The sequence below is a fragment of the Ambystoma mexicanum genome, chromosome 10 (assembly GCF_040938575.1).
Source record: "Ambystoma mexicanum isolate Mex_15411 chromosome 10, UKY_AmexF1_1, whole genome shotgun sequence".
NCBI lineage: Eukaryota > Metazoa > Chordata > Amphibia > Caudata > Ambystomatidae > Ambystoma > Ambystoma mexicanum.
In genome coordinates, this window is record NC_090932.1 from 271975088 (window position 1) to 271997009 (window position 21922).

Consider the following 21922-nt stretch of genomic DNA (forward strand, 5'->3'; position numbering starts at 1 on the left):
TAAAACTGAAATTCTGATCCTCGGTCAAAAATCCACGCTAGCCAAACTAGGTCCGACCTATCTAAACTTCTGCATTGACAACTGTATCATCCCAGTCCTATCCTCAGTTAAAACGCTCGGAGTCCACATTGATGCTACACTATCTATGGATAAACAAGTTAGCGCCATTGTATCGGCCTACGCTGTAAGAACCAAATTGATCAATGCCATAAAGCCCTTTCTAACAAAAGACAACTGTCTCTCCCATGCGAGCTACCATAGGAGCTAAATTGGACTATTGCAATTCCCTCCTAGCCGGTACTTCAAAAAAAAACCTAGTCAGACTCCAAACCACTCAAAACAACTCCCTCAGAGCAGCTCTCAGTATCCCTAAAAGAGAACACATCTCTCAAGCAAGACAAAAATGTACACTGGCTACCAGTTAAAGACCGAATCACTTTCAAGATTCTCTCCACCGCACACAAATGCATCTACCTAACCGCACCCTCTTACCTGTCGGACACTCTAGCCAAAACACAATCCATAAGACCCACAAGACAAGGGTACACCAACCAACGTACAGTGCCGCGAATTACCAGGGCCAAGGCAGGAGGAATAGGATTCCCCTACCTGGCACCAAACCTTGGAACGTGCTACCCACAGCCCTCCGAGCTGAAATCTCTCTCCATGCCTTCTGCAAAAATCTAAAAACGACACTCTTCAACTAGCTGCTAGCGCATTGTCTGTACTTGGCTTACAGCTATGCTTGCTGCACCTATTGTAACAAGCGCCACATTGCCACAGTGCCACTTCCTGCTGTATGTGTGTACGTGACTACTGTAACTAAGCTATGAACATCTACTGTAACCAACACCACAATGCCCACGGGCTGCTGTGCGCTTAACAAATGTGAATAAATAAAGTCCCCATCTTGCTTTCTACTGAGCTTGGTCAGTGGAGGCATAATCAAAGATCCCTTTCTAGATCTATCCTAGTTACTAGGATTGAGTGAGTTTACTTACCAGAACTTTACTTACCTTTTTGTGATTTTAATCATACCACTGGCAGTGTCCGAGCTCTTAGCAAACCTATCTGAAAAGTATGTTGTTGGAACTGATGACTTTAGGGCACAACAACCCACACCATCCTAGGGCTGGACTCATTAAGTGTTAGAAAAACTGTTCTGTGGTTATTGTAATGTGCCTGTAGTGAATGTCATGCATTTAAATACTTACTTGTGTTACACTAGTTATTAAATCATGTGTTATCTTTCTTCTCCTAAGGGTGAATGTATATATCGGTTTCATAGGAAGTGTGTGATAATATTTGCCTAGAGGTTTTACTTGCCCAGAATGTATTTTAAAGGCCTAATAAATCATTGTATATTTTTGTACTTCCCCTATGTAACTTAAATTATTTGTACTGCTGTGAGTGGACTCAGTGTAATACTAGACCACTCTCGCAGCACTCCTGAGTCTAGGCCTTACTGCTCTACTACCTTACATTGATTGGGTTTGGCTAGCTTGCAATGTCTCCCTGTTTACCATAATAGGCTGGCCTCCTAAAATCCATCTTTACAGTTTACGAATCACACTGAGAACCTCTAAAACTGCTCATAGGTAGCCATTGCAATTAAGGAGCAGGTGGCAGGGAAAGCCCCAGGGGCAGACAAAATTACAATTAAATTCTACAAAGTATATGTGAACCTCATGGCCCCTATTCTAAAGGAGGTATACCATGAAGCATGCTTAGCGAAAAACGTCCTAAGACTATGAATGAAGCAACTATAATACTATTACCTAAATCGGGTAAAGTTAGGACATCCTGTGCATCATATAGACCACTGTCTTTACTACATTTAGACAATTATATCTTAGCTAGGATACTGGCACGCTGATCATCCCTGTTAAAGGACAAATTAGTGCTATTTGATAAACCTAGGTAGAGCCACCCAGGCTAAATTCAGACATCTATTTGCGGTTCTCACAAATCAGACCAGACACACAGGTAGTTGCAATGCTATTAGATGATTAGTTAAACTGGGATTTCTGTTAGTAATACAAACCTGGAAGGGGATTGAAAGCACATTGATATAAATGGGAACCTATCTTCTGCTTTTAGATTGCACAGGTGCAGCCGCCAGGGATGCCCTCTGTCACCATTATCGTTTGCGCTGGCCATACAATCCCTGAATCCCTGGTATGTATTCTCAGGTGGATACAAACATAGAGGACTACAGTTTTATACTAATAAAGTTTTAGTATCATTATACGCAGAGGATTTGTTATTGTACCTGTTGGACTCTGACAAAAACATAGCAGCTATAATTAAGACAGTCACAGAGAACGGCAAGTACTCCAAATTTAGGCCAATTAATCTGATTTGTTATCCCAGTCGACATGTACTAGGCAACCAATCACCAATTATGGGTTCTGATAGTGCCCTGTTGTAGCTGGACATTTGAGAGTGATAGTGGCGGGAGATGCTCAAATGCTATTCACAAGTAAAGTTACCCGTCATAAAGTTAGCCAGAATATCCCTCATTAAAATGATAATCCTATCTAAATTACATATTTATTTCTAAACATAGTCATCTCCCTCCCTGGATAATTGTTTTGCAAGATTGAAAGCATTAAGCTGATATGAGCTGGAGGGCAGGCCAGGTTGAGATGAGAGACTTACGGTGCCTTACCCTGGTGGGGGGCTTAGTGGTTCCAAACCTCACAAGATACTACTTCGTAGCACAGATCAGTCATATTAAAGCATGGCTCTGAACAGCAAGTTATACTCAGCAAGTGGTGCTTAAATGAGAGAATTGCTGCAATAAAATTAATATCAGCACTATGGGGTATTGGACAGCTACAGAGTAACACAAGTATGGTCGGCAATACAAGCAATAAGATGCTGTAAAGCAATCACAAGAGGGCCTTCCGACCAATATATATTTTAAGATGATAGAAGGATTGAAACATTTGTTTGAGGTAAATACTTGCAGGCAGCTGGCTAAACTAAGAATGGTTACAATCAAACAACTCTTTCTCACTTTAGAATAATTCATAGATCTAGGTGGGAAATTGCTGATACAACTGACGATATAACCCGAACGTAAATCAAAGAGAAAATTACATCAGCCCCGAGGAAGATCATATTTTAACATTTATCATGACAGAGGGACCCAAAGAAACACAAAATGGTGGGAGACTAGAGAATAGTGACCTCACTCCATGCCATGGACGCGATAGAGGAAATAGATTGCAATTACATATGCACAGAAACCCAAAAAGTCTCAATGAACCGCAGACAAAATTACATAATTTGAAATGTATTAATAAAATATACTACACTCCCAAAAAAAAAAAGTTTGCTCCCTTTGCTCCAGATGCATGCCTGCAATGCAAAATGGAAGAAACAAATTGTCCACATATGACATTGAAACGTCAAAGTGACTACATACTGGAACAAGGTTACAACATAACCCTCCTAAATGCTCGAAGAAAATATTCCTATTGACATTTGAGTGTGCCTGTTGGGTAATGTAAGAAGCTCTCCCAAGCAACATCGCAAACTACTTGGCCTGGCTCTGCTGCTGGCAAAAAGGCAAGTATCGCTAAAATGGCGGCCTGAGTCGTGGCCAAGACTGCAGGCCTGGGTCAAGGGCTTGGCGTGGTGTAACTCCCGAGAAGATACTCAGATGTAGCCACCCGAACACCCGTCCCAAAGACTACATCAAGCGCCACATGGAACCGAATTGCTCTGGGATATGTTAAATATATGCACTGCAAGAGTAGTATTCTATTTCACAAAAGAAGAGGCAAACTATTCATGGCCGCACAATAGCGTATGCACCATGCCTGAAATGCATATTAGAAGTGGCAGTGATAACAGATGAACAGAGACCGTCACAAAGCCAGGGGTGATTCACTTTGATATAGGTCACTTGGTTTTTTATGCTCTATTATTTAACAGTTTGTGTTATACCTTAAGCATATGCCCTGTATTGTATATCGCTTCGTGAGCAAGCATACGCTGTGACCGTTTGGTATTTTACAAAAGCTTGATTAAAGATTCCCCCATGCACCCACCCAAAAAAAAGTATTGGCATACTTTTCAAGACAAAAACTACATTTCCAGATGAAAAGGAAACATATGCGCCTTACCTTTTGCAACAGTGGTGAGTGTAGGACAGGCGACGGTGGTGCTGGCAGTCGATACCGCAGGAGGCAGTTTACATGTCTGCACGGACTGCACCACTGAGAACGAAATAGGGACCAATTAATTAAAAAGAAGGGTATTCCATCTATATTCACATTAAAAACGTTTAACGAAGAGACAATTTAAAAAAGGGACAAAAACAGATCGGTTTTCGCCTTATCCACTAAATTTTTATGAATTTCAGCACCTTTTGTAAAAGCATAAATTGGCTAAACCCAAATAAAAAAAAAGGTAGAAGGAAATCTTCGGAGGGTGATATAAAAATAAACAAAACACCTCTATTAACAATTCTGCAGATTATTAGCTACACAGCAGGTTCTCTTGGTGCGCGTGATATATCCAGCAATAAAGTGGTTGGACTTGACATTTTCAGACGTAAACCGTGTGTGACGTCATGGATGTGACTGGAATAACTTAGGTCTATGACTTAAAATGAAAAACCAAAAAGGCCCCAACAGTAAGCACTTTTCCCCCCCGATTATTCTTTATGCGTCTACCCACTGCCTTGAACATTTTGTCAGCCTAGTTAGATAGACCCTCAACTACTCGGTAAGGCTAGACTGGCTCCAAAATGAATCTGCAACAGGTTTGAAGCTGCAGAACTATTGGTACTAGCAAGTAACCAATTTAATTTTACAGTATGAAATTGTAAATTGTTATGCATTTGTATGCAATCTCGCGTAAAGCCATAGGAGGAGGAGTGGCTGAAATAGCAGCCCTAAATATGCTTCCAATTATGTTTTGTCCCATCTGTAGAGCTTGCTTTTAATCTATAGCCTAGCAACAGATGTGTAAAAAGCATATATGACATTTCGGGGAGCACGCTATACATTTGGGAGGTTTGCTAGGAAAGCTCTTGCTACTCCCCACACACACAGTACGTGCCATATATGTCTTCCGTTGCTTTGGCCTGCTCTCTGAAAACCTATTTAAGTGCCACTAGTGCAATGTAGTGATGCTTGCCATGTAGGCCCTACCTAGCCTTCATTCGTAGAAGCTCCTGCTATGGCCCGCCTGCAGGAAAGCATAATGGCATGCATGGCAGTCTGGCCGACGGGCTAGGGAAAAGACACCGACACACATGGGGTTATCTTCATTCTTCTGCAGCTCTTCAGGAAATGCTATATGCAGTAAAGATTTCTTGGCTGGTTTACATTGTGCAACACTCACTACTGGATTCTACAACTATAGATGAAATCAGCACTTCAACTATTAAACCCACCTTATTAAAACAGAGTGTGTGGGAGTGGGAAGGAGAGGGTAGGGAATCAGAAGATCGTTTCAACGCAGACGATACTGAAGGACTTCAAGTAATCCTTAACAAGGGCTTGCACATATGCGGATAAGGGGACATGCATGCCCTCCATCTCCGGCAGTAATGTCAACAGGGTAGTAAGTCTCAGATGCCATGCCCTCATCAGGGAAAATATGGTCAAATGATGTCCTTTGCCTCCTGAGTTGGACACCAAGGAGCATACTGCATCTGAACTGAAGTTCTGTATCGCCGGCGTCAGACTCCAATTAGGATAAACGTGTTGGGTACTTCGCCTCACATTGCTTTAAGAAGCAACGAGGGTTACTACAGCTAAAGCATTCGGAGGAGGTATGGCATGGAAAGTGCGTCTGGAAGCCACCGTTTCAGGCAGGGCAAAGGTCTTGGAAAGGATTCCTTGTTTGTACTTTCGCTAGGACCAGAATTGGTCCAATGGGATAGGCTTGGAATCAGGGGACGTGATAAGAGGGTGCCTCCTATTCAAGTCCAATGAGGAGTGGTACTTGCCAAGTGGCAACCTGTGCCAGAGCTTGAAGGCCCAAGAACGGCTCCCTATGTCGCGTCCTTTATGGATAATGGCGCTTTCTGTGAGTATCACCTAGCAAGAACCGCAAGCCCCAGTGCCAAAATGTATGGTCCAGTAACAAATACAGTGCTTGTACAGATGCAAAATCCATCTGCAGCTTGCAATCTTTGCAAAGCTTTAATCCAAACCCACACAAGAGACATAGTAAGGAGTTCGCAAAGCAACAAGAAATGTGTGGAAACGTGTTTGCGGCATGCTGAAAACCGAGAGAAATTGGGCAAGAGCCATAGCCCAGCCAGGCCTGATACAGAATCAGTGACGCCCATGACGCTGTGACTTAGCCTCACATGGAGCTACACCTAGGCCCCTGAGGGATGGGGGTCGGTGGGGAGGCTATTCAAATATGTCATGGTTCAGACTGTGCCCTGCACCTATTTCAATAGAGGGGGAGATGATGCCGGGAAGTTAACTATAACAAGTTTCAATTTCTAACTGGTTGGATTCTCAATTTATTTGAATATTTTTTTGCAAGGCAATTGGTGGTGGATATCTCCCTCTGTGGCTTCGACTAGCAGACCCGAAAATACCAACCTCAGGAAAATGAGTCCAACCTCTCATGCTCCTCCGAGGTCTGGATTCTATGACTGGGTACCGTCTTGGTGCCCAGTCATAGACTATCATGAAAATGTATTGAGGGCCGAACACATTCAATGGTTCCATGAGTTTTGTGTTATAGGGTTGAATCTTCATATTTCTCTGCAGTCCAAGGCACCAATGTTTCTTATAGATTCGGCCTTTAAATGTTATGCATTTTTAGTGTTGGAGTTGGCAATTTCTTGTGCGTTTTCAGTTACAGGACAGATGACAGCCGTCTGCTTTACACGGCACTGACAAATTAGCTGAAGGTGCACCGTTTTGAGGGGTTTTGCAGCATTGACGCCGAAGGTATATCTGCTTATCTATGTTCTTCAAGGCAGCAGGCAACAAAGCTGGTGAGTCCCCCCAGCAGCTTTGCTGGATTTTTGGGGTTTATTTTTTTCTCCTACAAAGAGTGAGACTCTTTCTCTCACTCTTAGACATGATTTGAGATATCCTTTGACTTTGTAATGTGTTTTATGGGGTCTTTTACTCCATAGGGTTTCATGTATTTTTGGTAAGTGTTTTACACAGCACCCTCAGTGCAGTAACACAGGGGTGTCATAGTGACCCCCAAACAGACTCCATACCCTGGGACTGACTACTGTCTCCCAGGGCATGTAAAGGCACCATTGACTTTACTAGTCTTAAATTGTGAACAGAACCAGTACAAACCATCATATTGTGGAAGTACTGGTAGGAGTAATTAGATTGCCCCAGGGTCTGTTTTTCGAGGGGGCACTGTGCAGTCCCCCCTCGTCAAGTTTCTGGCTGGTGGCAGTGGTTACCACCCGAAATATTCCACCAGAATATTTCCTATGGGATTTTCCCATTCATTTTAAACGCACTACTTTTTTGGTGCAATGTTAAAGATACCGCCGGGTTATTTATTTAATATTTATTCCCCGGTTGGGTCTTTTTGCCAGGACTCGGTTTTAAAATGGTGTTTGTGTTCGCCTCTGTAACTCCAAGCCAAAGCGAGCCCTTTGTTCCACATTTTGGCAGGCTTCTGCACAGAAGCCTCCAAAAGTGGTGCCACTCTGTCTGGGCCTACAGGATGTGTGGGAGGGGGGTTTAGGCACCCTGGACTGAGTTGCCTTGGCAACTCAAGTCGCTTTCTTGTGTGATTGGCCCAGTGGTGAGCCGCCCGGCTCACCACTTAGCATGTTTGAGTGACAGCTTGGACTGATAAATGGGGGTTTTCTGCATAAAAGCAGGGCTTTGGGGACTGGAACTTTAGAAGTCACCACAGGACCAAAGAATCCGAAGAGGGAGAAGCTGAGCCGACCTGCAACGAGGAAACCAACGGTGGGGCCCTGCTGTACCGCCTCACCACTTCCCAACGACAGAGAAGATCTTCATCCTGGAGAGTCTTCTTCCTCTGAACTGGTGGGGATAACCAGATCGCCCTCTTTTCGCCTTCCTGGATTGTCTCGTGGTCGAATCGCCCGTGCCAAGCACCCCGGCGGCCGGATAGCCACGCTTCACCACTACCGTGAATAAAAGGGTAGTACCTTTTAACCGGGAAACTCTGCGGCTGGTTTCTTCCCTGGCAGTGCAACGACCTCCATCTTTCCTCCACGTCAGGATCTTCGCCTCCCCTGGACGAAGCACTGACTTGCACCTGCTGCCAGGAACAACTGCCCCTGCTGGAGCTTTCTCACCATTTCAGGTACTGTGTCCCGCCTTGTCTCCCTTGCAACAGACTGTTCAAGGTGTCCCGTAAATCCTTGACTCTCTATCCTGGGGTGACAGGGGACCTGCTACTAACTTTTTCTGAACTGATCCAACCCTTTTTGAACTATCTGCAAAAACTTTTTAAAGTATTATTCAACTGTGTGATCTTGGACACATTCCGCCTTGCTCTCTCCAAGAGTGGGCCTGGCCTATGAACTTTCTTAGTAGACTCTGCCTTTTCTGACTTGCTGTGGTTCTTTTGAAAGTGTTGGTATTGTCTACTTTCCTCATTCTGCCTTTTTCCCTCCCTTTTTAACTAACTTATTGGAGTGCCGTCTTAGGTTAAGCGCTCACCTCTGTCTGCAAATAAGTGGTGTTTTAACTAAGACCTGTTCAATAAGTAATCAGGGATGTATATATATTGATAGTGACAGTGTTTGAACTTGCTTGCCATATTAGTGTTAGTGTATTTTACAAGTGTGTTTTTAAATAAATAATTATATACTTTTATACCAAAGCTCTGGTCAGTGTTTGCTTCTGCTACTGTATCTCTGTAACTATTTTGTATACTCTATATACTGTCTAACTCTTCTTGAGAGGAGTCTGGCTGCTCAGCCACAGCTACCAGGTAAATCTGGGTGGTACAGACTGCTACCAATTGGGTTTACTGGCAACACCTGTAGTCCTAAGCCTTTTACAGTGGTCTCTAAGGGAACTGCACAGGTTTCTGCCTAACACACTTTCACAATCAGCAGATGTGTAGACAAAATATGTTATGTTGTTTGAAAGGTCCAGAGAATGCTTCATTGTAGGAGTTTTCTTTTAGACTACAAGTATGACCATCTCGCTTTATGTCCGTATATGGTCCTTTAGGTTGTGGCAGCTTGTCAATTTCACTGACATGAGAGCCAGGGTTGTTGAGAATTCCGTCTGGTATAGGAGAGTAATCTATTTTCCTCTCTGTCCAGGCACTACCATCAGAGTTGGACAGCCTGATATTTGAACGTCGCTACGTTGCAGTGAGGTGGGGTTAGTCTCGCTCATGGACATCGTGGAGGATGAGGGGTAGGAGACCGGCACGTCCTGAACTGCAGAAGCAGCAGGTATTCACTCCATGCCGATACCCCCCTCCAAACCTTCTCTTCAGTTGCCACCAGGACTGCATGAGGGGGAAGAAGAGCTTCATGACCAACTTCTTCATTTTCACCAAAGGCCACACTCTGAGCTTTGCATGTGCGACCGTTTGCTACCTTGAACGGCACTGGTGGAAATATAGGGATCTATCCTCAAGCAACGAGTACTTGAGGAAAGCATGTGGCTATAAAAAACTGATTTACTCAACCAAAAAAAGGTTATTTCTCCAATCGTCTAGTTTCTAGCCCCAGTAGTAGAAAGGATAAGTATAAATTTTTACGCAAATTACATATGGCGCAAGCCACAACTGCCACCATCATGTCCTCGCAATCCTTCTGCAATGAGTAGGCTGACTTTCTGGAGTCCAAGATCATGACCGTTAGAAACCATTTGTTGAATGCTTGTACAGCATGGATCACCGGTTGCCTTTATCATGTCTGATTCAAGTGGTCTGAATCATTCTAAGATTTTTGATGCATTTGCTGTGCTGACGTCAGAGTCTGCTCTCCATTTTATGGCCGAACAAAGACCCTTAGGGTCCCTTTTTGATCCCCGTCTGGCTCACCTAAAAATCATTCTGCGCTTGTATTTCGACAGATATATGTCACACAAGTTGCAGATTTTGATACCTTTTATTGGACTAACAGAAAAATCTACGCAGAGATGGAACAAAACATTAGCGTACAAAGTCCCACGGACCTCTTCATCAGATGTTGCAGAGTGAAATGATTTGTAAAGGAACGCCACAGCACAGATCATTCTCAAAACGAAACAAAAAATAAACATCTCATTGCTTGGAGGAACACAATGCCTGGAATGTGGGTCTGGAAATTGCTTTCTTATCTATAAGCCCAGAAAAAACTCCTACAAGTAGGACACACACAACGGGTTGGAAACACTAAACATTCTGAGAGCTGCATTTATCAAACAAAAGAGAAAAACAGATTCTTTTCACATGTAAGCATTAAGTTTGGTGAAAGAAGTGCAGACCCAAACAGAACAGTTCTTTGAGTGCAACCTGGGCAGCGTGGATAGCACCAACACAGTATGGGAAGCCTACAAAGCAATCATGAGAGGGGTTGCGAATGCCGCAACGAGGGGGAGTCTGCAAAGTCCTAGAAAACCGGATATCTAAACTGGAGGCAGAAATCACCAAATTGGAGAAGAATAAAACCCTGGGTGAGAACACAGAGAAAGACCTTATGGGACTAAGGTTACAATGCCTGGAGCACTGGGAAAGCTTGGTGACTTTAGCTTCCAACGATACACAGAAAAGCTACACGGCCAAGGCGAGAAACCTGGCAGACTACTAGCCTCGCTAGTCAAACGACAAAATAAGAAAGAGGAAATAATGGAGATAATTAGTGAAGATGGACATACGGAGAGATCTCAATCAGAGATCAACCAGACTTTCAAGAGATTCTATGCCAAACTCTATGAAGACAACACACTCTAATATGGCCAAAATCCTAGAGACTCTTGAGGACATAGGCCTACCAACCCTGACGACGGAACAAAGACCAGCCAGACTGCCCCTTGACCCTAGAGGAGATACGAGGAGTCATCACCTCACTGCCCACAGGGAAAACTCTTGGTATCGATGGGCTATCATCAGAATTCTACAAAGAATATACGGATACACTAAACCCACACTTGCTACAAGTATTCCAAGAAGCATATGAAATAGGCAAACTCCCTGACTCAATGGAACAGGCCCTGATGATACCCAATCCTGAAACCAGGCAAAGATGGCAAACATTGTGCATCCTACAGGCCCATAGCGCTAATAAACCAAGACACTAAAATACTCAAGGCAGTACTGGCAGATCGATTGAAGAGAGTGATTTCCACGCTGATCGACTCAGATCAAACAGGCTACGTTCAGGGAAGATCCACGACGGCCAACCCTCGACGCATACAGGCGATAATAAACAGAACAAACATCATATCAGACGCGTGTGCAGTTGCAGCACTAGACGCCATCAAGGCGTTCGATTCTGTCTGATGGGAATGGAGGTTTGCTGCACTGGAATGCTACGGAATGGGTCAGGGATTCATAAAATGGATACGTATGCTCTACGTTACACCATCAGCGAGGGTACGCACAGGCAGACACATATCGGATCCGTTCCCAATTAGGAAAGGTACCAAACAAGGCTGCCCGCTGTCGCCCCTCATACATCCTGGCACTAGAGCCCCTAGTGATCTATATGTGAGAATCCTTCCGAGATACTGGTCTACAAGTGGTAGGCGTCACGCATGTCATATCCCTATATGGTGACGATATTCTCTTGCATATACACAACCCTGAAGACAACCCAAGCACGTATCTTGACGTACTCGATAACTTTGCAAGACTCTCCGGGATAGCTATTAGCAAGTCCAAATCCTGCCTGTACCCTCTAGTTGGCTGGGATGGTAAACCAGAACAACAACTTCCCTGCCTGGACCTCCAATGGAACACACAGATGTTCCGTTATCTCGGCATCACAATACACCACACCGTTGACAGCAAGCATAAAGCCAACACAATGAAAGCAAGAGATGGCGTGGAAGCGTCCATCAAGCTGTGGGACAAGCTTCCCCTATCAGTTGCAGGGAGGATATCGTTGGTGAAGATGATCGTCCTGCCCAGATTGCTATACCATTTCATCAACGTACCGTTTCTCATTCCGGAGAAGTTCTTTTCGGATCTCAACGCAATACTGGGAAGCTTTGTGGGGGGCAAGGGTAGAAGAAGAGTAGCCATGGAAACACTCTGTAAAGACTATGCAGAAGGAGGAATGCGACTCCCGCACTTCGAACTTATCTAGCAAGCCAGCTCCAACATGTAGCCAACTGGCTCGCAGACGAAGAAACAGTAGAACACACTTTACTAAGCAACACCATATCACCATATCTACTTAAGGAGATTTTGTGCTTGGGGAAGGAAGCACTACCGCAACCTCCCTCGTTCATACACCTCAGGAGACAAATATGGAGCAGAACAAAGAGACAGCTACAAGTAGAAGAGCCATACTCCCCCCCCCCAAATACCGCTGGCAGCACTTGATGGAGGCAACAAAATAAGCCTCAGACAATGCAGAGACTTCTGGTAACCCAGAGGGTTGATCACAACAGGCGCTAAAGCCCCAGAGGGAGTGAAAAAAACTTTCCATGATCTAGTCAAATCCCACGAACTACACAAGGGCCAGTTCATAACCTATGTGAGACTCGCTAATTTCCTAGAGAACAGGTGTCTGATCCTTGAGACGAGACAAAAGGAAAACCCAGCTTTGGGCCTTCTGTATGATGTCACCGAAGGGGGACATATGGTATCCAGGATATATCAGACGCTCGTAGAAGAAATTCTCCAAGACAGAAACAAAGGGAAGCAAGCATGGGACAAGATACTTGGCAGAACAATGTCAACAAAGAATGGGCAAAAGCGAAACTCTACTCAAAGAAAATATCCAGAAATGCCAGATTGAAACAACTACAGTTCTACATACTACACAGAGCATACATAACACCAGAGAAAATATCCCATTTCCCGGGAGCTACCGCACAGACCTGCCAAAATGTAATGATGCAAACGCCAATATAGGACACATGTTCTGGCACTGTCCAAAAATTCTTAACTACTGGCAAGAAATAGAACAGCGACTAGGAGAAAAAGGGCTCACAGGGCGTGCCTGGACCATCGACGCATGCCTTCTCGGTCTATGCAGTTCCTCCAAGAAAGACAAAGCAAAAGAAAAGGAGGATGAACCTAGCCTGGGCACTAGCTAAAAGGCGGATAGCGATGAACTGGAAAGCCAACAATGGACCAAATGTTGAGGCATGGTGGAAAGACCCAGAGAGCTGGACAATCGCGGAGACAGCGGTCTGGCATATAGCACTGCGAACAGGAAGGAGGGAAAGTTCAGTCGACATGACAGCCTGGAAGGCAATAACTCAGGACCTATTCCTCTCCTCAGATGACATGCCCCCCTGAACGGTACAGTGCCAATGGAAATGTCAAGCCCGACTCCATAGGAATCAGCAGATGAACAATGCCTGATCCATGTGCAAAACATTGGGGCCAAGACCAATACAGGCGTGGCGCTGAGACATTCAGAACCTGCGGACAAGTTTATAGTTCTCCCCTTTTTCTCCTTTTTTTTTCTTCCCCTTTTTCTTCTTCCTTGAAAGTTGGGGTTGGGAGGGCTGTGGTAGGGAAGGGAAGGTGGTTTATATAAGAGGCTAATGCATTATGTACGATTTGCTTGGGTTTTCCATTTGTGACAAAATCCAATAAAACAAGTTAAAAAAAATAATAATAATTTTAAAAAAGTTAGGTGAAAGCAGTCTTAAGGTGGGCCTTGCTAGTTTCCAAAAATAACTGGTTATTTTAAAAGGCGTATTGAAGTGAGGCTTGAAAACACATAATTGGGAAACGGGGTCAGTTTGTATTTTAATCAGAGTCTAAACAAATGTTTTGCAGACACCAAGTAACATCAGGGTATTTTAGTATTACCAATGAAGCAGCTATGGCTTCCTGGCTGGTATGCAATTTGGCTCTAGAATAATGTGCTCTAAGGATTAACTGATGCAGTCTCCAATGTTATCTCACTATGCCTGAAGCATCACGAGGGTTGTCTGGCTTGCATGCAGTGTGGCAAATAAAAAGAAACGTTACAAGCTTTTGGACATTGCAGTATCTGCGGTTATCTCAGCTTATCTCATGCTCAGTAATGGGTGCCAAATGTTTGAGCTTAGATGCCCAAGATTTCCATTGTGGGTGTCCTGTGTCCATCACGCATTATGGATTCTGATTAGCAGTGTCTGGCAGCTTTGGTGAAAAATGGCGCAGGAGGGGAGTCTTCCGACTTTATTGATGTGATTGAAACTGCTGGACCTGGGCTCAAAGTTGGCGATAGTGTGCCATAAATCCAATATCGATGTGAAGACCTCTGTCTTTTAGGTTAAGCATCTTCAGGTAATTGAGCTCGCACATCCTTCTGTGTGTGGTATTTGAGAGGCCACTTTATAATACAATCACTGATAGATCTTACCATGAAGACCCATCCTCTGTGAAGTGTCAACCAACTGCTGTTTCTGTTTTGTGGTTTGAGATGCTGTATCACGCAGTTCTTTGAAGGTCTCACTCACGTAATTCTCTTGAATGCATTTTTGGCATTGGATGAGGTATACAACATTGGATGATCTATAGCTATATGTCCCTTGCATCTTTATTGTTTGGTTCAACAGGGTTCTTATGGCAGATGTGTTGGCATGTTTTGCATCTCCTGATGTTGCAAGGGTACGTTACGTTCCAGGTCTTCCTTGTTCTGGATCTAGTGGAAATGTACTCCTGATTAAAAAGACTGTGCTAGGTTTCTCAGTTGCTTGTATGCTGCTAGTGGAGCTTCTTTAAAGATATCCCTCAGGTCATCATCCGTGCTGAAAATTAGCTGTAGGCCCTTAACAATCCTATTCACTTGGGTTAGTGCCAGATGTTAGGTGACAATCAAAGGTATTCATTCTGACTCCATTGTGTCTATGTATTGTAGCAGGTTTTCTCTGGGTATTTTCAAAACAGTCAAATTCCTTGTCGGTCTGGCCGAGTGACCTTTTTATAAGAAGGATGTGCGGGAGTGGCAAGTTTGCTGTCCCTTGTTTTCCTGTTGGTGTACATGTGTTGATTGGATGGCCTGGATCTATATAACAGACCATTTTGTGTAGCTTGGGTGGAAACTTGCTCTGTGCAGGTATGTATTCCTGTCAGTTGGTTACTTGAATACAGCTGTTTCTAGATGGCCGTTCCTGCCAACCAAGATGGTTGTATACAGGAAGTGTATGCTCTTCGTGAAATATTCCATGGCGAACTTAATGCATTGGTGGAAGCCACTTAGTGATTCAATGAACGGTTTAACAGAGTCAGAGATTTGTAAGATCATCAACCAATCTTTGCTCTCTGGTATAGTATCTTTTCCATTAAAAAAGCTGGAGTGGCTCCTTTAATTAAAAAGCCAACCTTGGACCCTTCTTGTTCAGAAAGCTATCGCCCTATTTCTCAACCGTCCTTTATTGGCAAGCTGTTAGAGGCTGAAGTTTACTCATCAAATTCAGACTTTTGCAGAGGAAAACTGGTAGCATGAAGCTCAAGCCAGCTTTCGTCTGTTCATAACACAGACTCAGTCGTTCCAGCAGCCCATCTAAAAAGATGGATTGACTCCAGTGGCAATCCTGTTGGACATGTATGCTGCATTTGATACCGTCTAGCATGATATTCTTCTGGGTTGTCTGTATAGAATGGGTCCAAAGAAAAAGATCCGAATGAGTTGAATTTGAAAGGGTGCGTCTGCTCACCTTTTTTTACATCTGAACAGACAGGCTCAGATCTCTTAGGTGCTTAAAGAGTTACACTGGTTGGTTATGGGGGGTCTGCAAAATTGAATTCAAGCCATTATGTATGGTTCACAAAGCATTTTTATCACAACTGACTATTTTTTATTTTGGAACGACTGATTCATTATATCCTGGGCAGACAACTACTGTAACACTCACCTGATTCCCACGGAGGCGCTGGTCTTGGCAGGAAGGTGTCTGTGACTCGAAGAGTGATGTGCAGGACTCGATTAGCTTCTGGGGTCGAACCTCTTCGCACTGTGTGTCGAACTCGTAGGGTGAGGTTTCTGCAGGTGAAAGAATATGGGTGTTAATGGTCTGGGTTGTTGAATGTCCCTCTCTCTCTCTCTTCCTAGCTTCTCCGTAGAGCCCTCCGGTCAACGTACTCACCTTATATAGGTGAATGCTGGACTCTCCATCTGCGTCTGGTGCAGGGTGCCGTTGCCAGTTCCTTCACTGGTGAAACATACGCCTCTTGAACTCAGAGGATCGTGACCATCATTAACTGCACGAGCGGTGAGTTTCCAGACACCTTTTTAGTCTTTATAGTCTTTAGGTGCGTGGCACGTTAATATTGAACAGGGCTCTGTATAATGCTTTTCCCTTTTTGTCTTGCAGGACTCTTGAAATGGAAGATGGAGTGAGCACCTGGAAATGCGTAAGTAAATGCAAGCGCTCTAATTGCTTTTTCCCTTGCAGCTTAATTCGTGCTGAAGAGACGCTGGAGTATTTGCAGGCGTTCTATTGCGACGAGCGCGATGGGCGTAAGTAAATACCTGTCTAATGTCTCTTCTTTTGTCTTTCAGAAGTTGGGTTGCAGCGCCGGAGTCCGCGGAATGCCCGTAAGTAATAACAGTGCTTTTGTCTTCACAGGCGGCGATGCAGCGTGAAGAAATCCGGAATTCGCGGAGTGCCGGTAAGTAATAACAATGCTTTTGTCTTCACAGGCGGAGGTGCAGCGTGAAGAAATGGCCGCAGCCGATGGATCAGGTGAGTAAGCACTGCGAGTAAAGGTTGCCTTGCTAACCTGTTGTTTCTTGTCTTTGCAGGTGCTGCTGTTGACTGGATACAGGAATGGTAAGTATAATTCTTGCAGGTTCAGGATCGAAAGAAGAAAGGCTGGAACAGACTCGGTGAGCGTTCTGCTGCAGATGCAGAATAACGCAAAGCACGTTTCTTCTATCGGGTGTGGTTTAAATAGCCTTGGAGTGATGAGGCGTCTTCCTCCACGGCCCCGCCTAGGTAAGAAAAGAGTTCCAGTTCCAGAAGAGTTCCAGTGCTGTATCCAGGGAGTGGAGCTTGCCCCACCCAGGTAAGAAAGTAGTTCCTGTTCACAGAGGACTTCTAAGTGGCTGGTAAGTAAGCAGCATGGTCTGCTGCAGGTAAGTCCACCCAAGCATCTTCACACACATTATGAGCCCGGCGCTTCCAGTGCCGGGACCGATGGTTTTGATGAGCCTGGTGCCACCGGCGCCAGGACAAGGTCCAAAAGGTCCCAGTGGGGACCGGCTGGTGCCTAGGATTAGGGTTAGGGGCCTGCTTCCAAGGACGTTGGGCTGGTCCTGGCTCCTTGGAAGCAGTAATCATGACAGCACCCCCCCTCAAGGCCCCTCCTAAGCGTGTCTTCTCCGGGGGTTTTGGCTTGTCGGGGTGATTCAGATGGAATTTCTTCACCAGACGAGGTGCGTGGACATATTCAGAGGGTTCCCAAGACCTTTCCTGGGGGCCGTATCCTTTCCAATCAACCAGATAATATAACTTAGATTTGGAGATTTTGGAGTCTAGGATGTTCTTTACTTCGAATTCAAGTTCTCCATCTACCAAAACAGGTTCTGGGAGTTCAGTCAATCGGGTTTCTGGTTGTACTGGTTTTAATAAGGAGACATGGAATACTGGATGTATTTTCATATGCGCAGGTAATTCCAATTTGACAGCCACCGGATTAACTATGGTAGAGATGAGATAGGGTCCAAGGTATCTCGGGATGAAGGTGCGGGGTCCTTTTAGAGGCAGGTGCTTAGTGGATAACCAGACCTGATCTCCTACTGCGTAGTGAGGGGCTTCTTTACGGTGTCGATCTGCTCCTTTTTTGAATTGAGCTTTAGCTCTTTGCAGATGGACAGTGGCTTCCTTAAAAGCACGGGTGATTTCCGAGTGCAAGTGATCCACAGCAGGTGTTTCGAATTCTTGGGGAGGATCCAGGTTAGAGGTTCTAGGATGGTGTCCGTATAATAGGAAGAAGGGAGTCTTCCCGGTTCCAGAATGAGTCGAATTGTTGTAAGCATATTCAGCGATCCAAACAATATCCTTCCAAGGGTTTTCAGTTTGTTGGAGCATGCAACGTAGATATTGCTCTAGAGTCTGATTTGTCCTTTCGGTTTGTCCGTCAGTTTTGGGATGGTGACTGGTTGAAAGTCTTACATCAATTTGGGCTAGGCGACAGCAACTTCGCCAAAAGTGGGAGATGAATTGACTTCCCCTATCGGAAACTAAAACTGAGGGAAAACCGTGTAACCGAACGATGTTTTCTAAGAATTCTCGGGCCAATACTGAAGCTGAAGGTAGGCCCTTCAGGGGAATGAAGTGAGCCATCTTGGAGAATAGATCCACGACTACTAAAATGGTATTATACCCTGAGCATGGAGGTAAGTCCGTGATGAAATCCATGGACAGGGTATGCCATGGACAGGGAGGAATGTCTAGAGGGTGTAATAGGCCGGCTGGTTTCTCCTTCTGACTTTTATTCTGGGCACATTCACCGCAGGAGATTACAAAGTCTCTAATATCCTTCTTCCATGATGGCCACCAGAAATGTCTTTTGATCTTTTCCATGGTTTTGGTAATGCCAGGGTGACCCTCCATTAGAGAGTCGTGATAACAGGAGATTACTTGTTTTTGTATTTTCTCACAGGGCAAGTACAATTGTCCTCGGAAATATGGTAGGTCTTGATCCACTGAGAATTATTTTCCCTTTAATTGCCAGTCCTGCAAATCGGCCGGAGTTAGGAGTGATTTGACTGTAGTCTTGATGTCTTCAAAGGATTGAGCGCTGACCAAACCCATAATCCTTTGTTCTGGGATTATGGGTATTGGTTCTGGATTGGTCAAATGTTCATCTACTCCCATCCGGGAGAGGGCATCTGCTTTTCCGTTTTTACTGCCTGGTCGATAAGTAATTATAAAGTCAAACTCAGCCAGAAACAGAGCCCAGCGAAGCTGTGTGGAAGATTGAGCTTTGGCCGTCTTCAGATATTGTAAATTGCGGTGATCAGTCATTACGGTGACTGTGTCTGGCTCCCAAAAGATAATGCCGCCAGGCTTTAAAGGCTGATCTGATAGCTAAAAGTTCCTTGTCTGTAATTGAATAGTTGATCTCGGGAGCCGAGAATTTGCGGGACCAAAAGGCTACAGGATGTAATTGGTGTGTGACCGGATCTCTTTGTGATAAAACTGCCCCCATAGCAAGACTAGAAGCATCCGTTTCCACGATGTAGGGGAGTTCTGGGCGAGGATGTTTTAGAACAGGTGCAGAAATGAATTTAGCTTTTAAGTCCTGAAAAGCTTGTTCTGCTTCATTAGACCACTCAAAACGTTTGTTCTTCTTTAACAGAGCGGTGATGGGCTGGACTATCCGAGAGAATTCAGGAATGAATCTGTGGTAAAAGTTAGCGAAGCCTAACATGCTTTGCACTCCTTTCACAGAGGTTGGTGATGGCCACTTGATGATTGCATCGACTTTCTTTGAATCCATATGGACTCCGTTAGGTGACAATATGAATCCCAGGAACTCAACTTCAGTTACGTTGAAAACGCATTTTTCAAGCTTAGCAAAAAGGTTATGTTGACACAATCTCTCGAGAACCTTTTTAACGTGTCTCTGATGTTCCTCTTCAGATGATGAGTAGACAAGGATGTCATCAATGTAGACAACAACACACACATCTATGAGTTCTCTAAGGACATCGTTCATAAAATACTGGAAAGCGGCAGGAGCGTTACAAAGTCCAAAGGGCATCACTTGATATTCGAATAGCCCATACTTGGTGCGGAAGGCCGTCTTCCATTCATCGCCCTCTTTTATTCGTACCAAGTGGTAGGCTCCTCTGAGATCCAACTTTGTATATATACATGCGTCTTTGACTTGGTCCAGGAGTTCAGGGATCAAAGGTAACGGGTATCTGTTTTTAACGGTGATTTGATTCAGGGCGCAGTAATCTATACAAGTCCTAAGGTCTCCTTCCTTTTTCGGAACGAAGAACAAATCCGATGAAGCTGGAGATTTTGAAGGACGGATAAACCCGTTAGCTAGGTATTGGTCCAGATATTGTCTGAGGTGAAGATTCTCTGGCTCGGTGAGGGCATAAATCCTACTGCAAGGAGGAGTTGTTCCGGGTATCAGATCTATTTGACAGTCGTAAGACCTACGAGGAGGCAGGGTGTTAGCTTGATCCTTCCGAAAGACATCTTCGAATTCCTGGTATTCCGGAGGTAATTTGGGAACCTCAGAAGAGATTGCCGCCAGTGAAACATCAGGCCGAGGATAACAAGTGGTAAAACATTCTGGAAACTGAACCGTCTTTGCTCGCCAATCGATCTGAGGATTGTGCTTCTCTAACCAAGGGATTCCCAGAATGATCTGGAACTGAGGGGCCTTGATCACATCGAACACGATTTTTTCCCGGTGTCCATCTTGGCTCACTAGCGTCACTTCTTGGGTGGCGTGCGTTACTGGTCCGGAGGCTATCTCCGTGCCATCCACTGTAGTAATGACGTCTTTTACTGCCTTAGGGACAAGGGGTAGATTCATCCTTGATACCATTTCACGGTCCACATAATTACCGATAGCTCCGCTGTCGATGTAAGCTTCAATTGCATACAAACGATCCGGACGTTCAGGACTGAGGGCCATGGGCACCACGGAATGCGAGGTCACGGGACAGATCTTAACACTCGGCAAGAGGACATCTACACTTGCCGGGCTAGGTCGTTTCCCTGCTCAGAACTTGTGGTACAGGTATCTGCGGCTCCTACAGCCTTCTTAGCTGGTTTCACTGGACAGTCTCGAAGAAAGTGCCCTGAGTTCCCGCAATAGAGGCATAATTGCAGCTGTCTTCTTCTTTCCCGCTCCTTTTGGGTTAAAGGACCTTTCATGCCCCCTATTTGCATGGGTTCCACAGTGTCAGCTCCCTTAGTAGAGGTCTGTGGTTTAGAAAACACTCGGGTATCAAATTTAGAATGATCAGCCTTCCTGTTCTGTAATCTGTGGTCCAATTGGACAACTAAGTCAATATAGTCTGAGCATTCTTGTGGAGGGTTCACAACTTGAGCTAACACATCCTTGAGGTCTCCACGCAGGCCTCTGTAGAAAAGCGTTATTCTCTTATCCTCGGGCCATTGAGTTTCCACTATAAGTCTGTTGAATGCGGCTATATAAGTCAAGAGGTCTTGATTACCCTGTCGTAATGAAAGAAGTTCATTGTCCAAGGCCTGCCCTTGTGCATGTCTTGCGAACAGTTTCTCCATGCTGGACTGGAAGGCCTGGAAATCATGTAAAACCGGATCACCCTGGGTGACTAAAGGGATCGACCAATCTGCGGCGCTGCCACTGAGATAAGAAAGCACGAAAGCCACCTTGGTCTGGTCTGTTGGGAATGCAGCTGGTCGACATAAGAAGTGTAGGCGGCACTGGTTGATGAACACTGCAAATTTCTTTGGGTCACCAGAAAAGTGTTCGGGCGGAGCCAAGGGCACATTACCGGGTAGATTGATTTGCACTGGATTTAAAGATGATGCAGAAGGATAACTTCCTCCTGGAGCGGGCAGAGGTGTCTGTCCTGCCTGTGTTTGTAGCAATTGCCTAGCGAGGTCCTCTGTTCGCTCCTTGGAAATTATCAGTTCTCTTCTTAGAGAGTTTGTTTCCTGACGAGCTGCATGTACTTCTGCTCTTAATTCCCCGAGCAACTGGGCTAATTGATCAGTGTCTGAGGTTTCCATTGCGCCTGGGTAGGAGTTTTGCGGTGGGCTTCGCGTTCTGTAACGCTCACCTGATTCCCACGGAGGCGCTGGTCTTGGCAGGAAGGTGTCTGTGACTCGAAGAGTGATGTGCAGGACTC

General features: G+C 44.9%; 1 protein-coding gene across 4 annotated transcripts in view; it reads right to left on the reverse strand.

Moving 5' to 3' along the window:
* The window catches only part of YEATS2 (YEATS domain containing 2), a 1971885-nt gene that overhangs the window by 613462 nt on the left and 1336501 nt on the right, over window positions 1–21922 (reverse strand). For all 4 annotated transcript variants that reach the window (XM_069617830.1, XM_069617832.1, XM_069617831.1 and 1 more), the window contains one exon: window positions 4137–4229. In XM_069617830.1, coding sequence (XP_069473931.1) covers window positions 4137–4229 — 93 coding nt within the window. The remainder of the gene's footprint in view (window positions 1–4136; window positions 4230–21922) is intronic.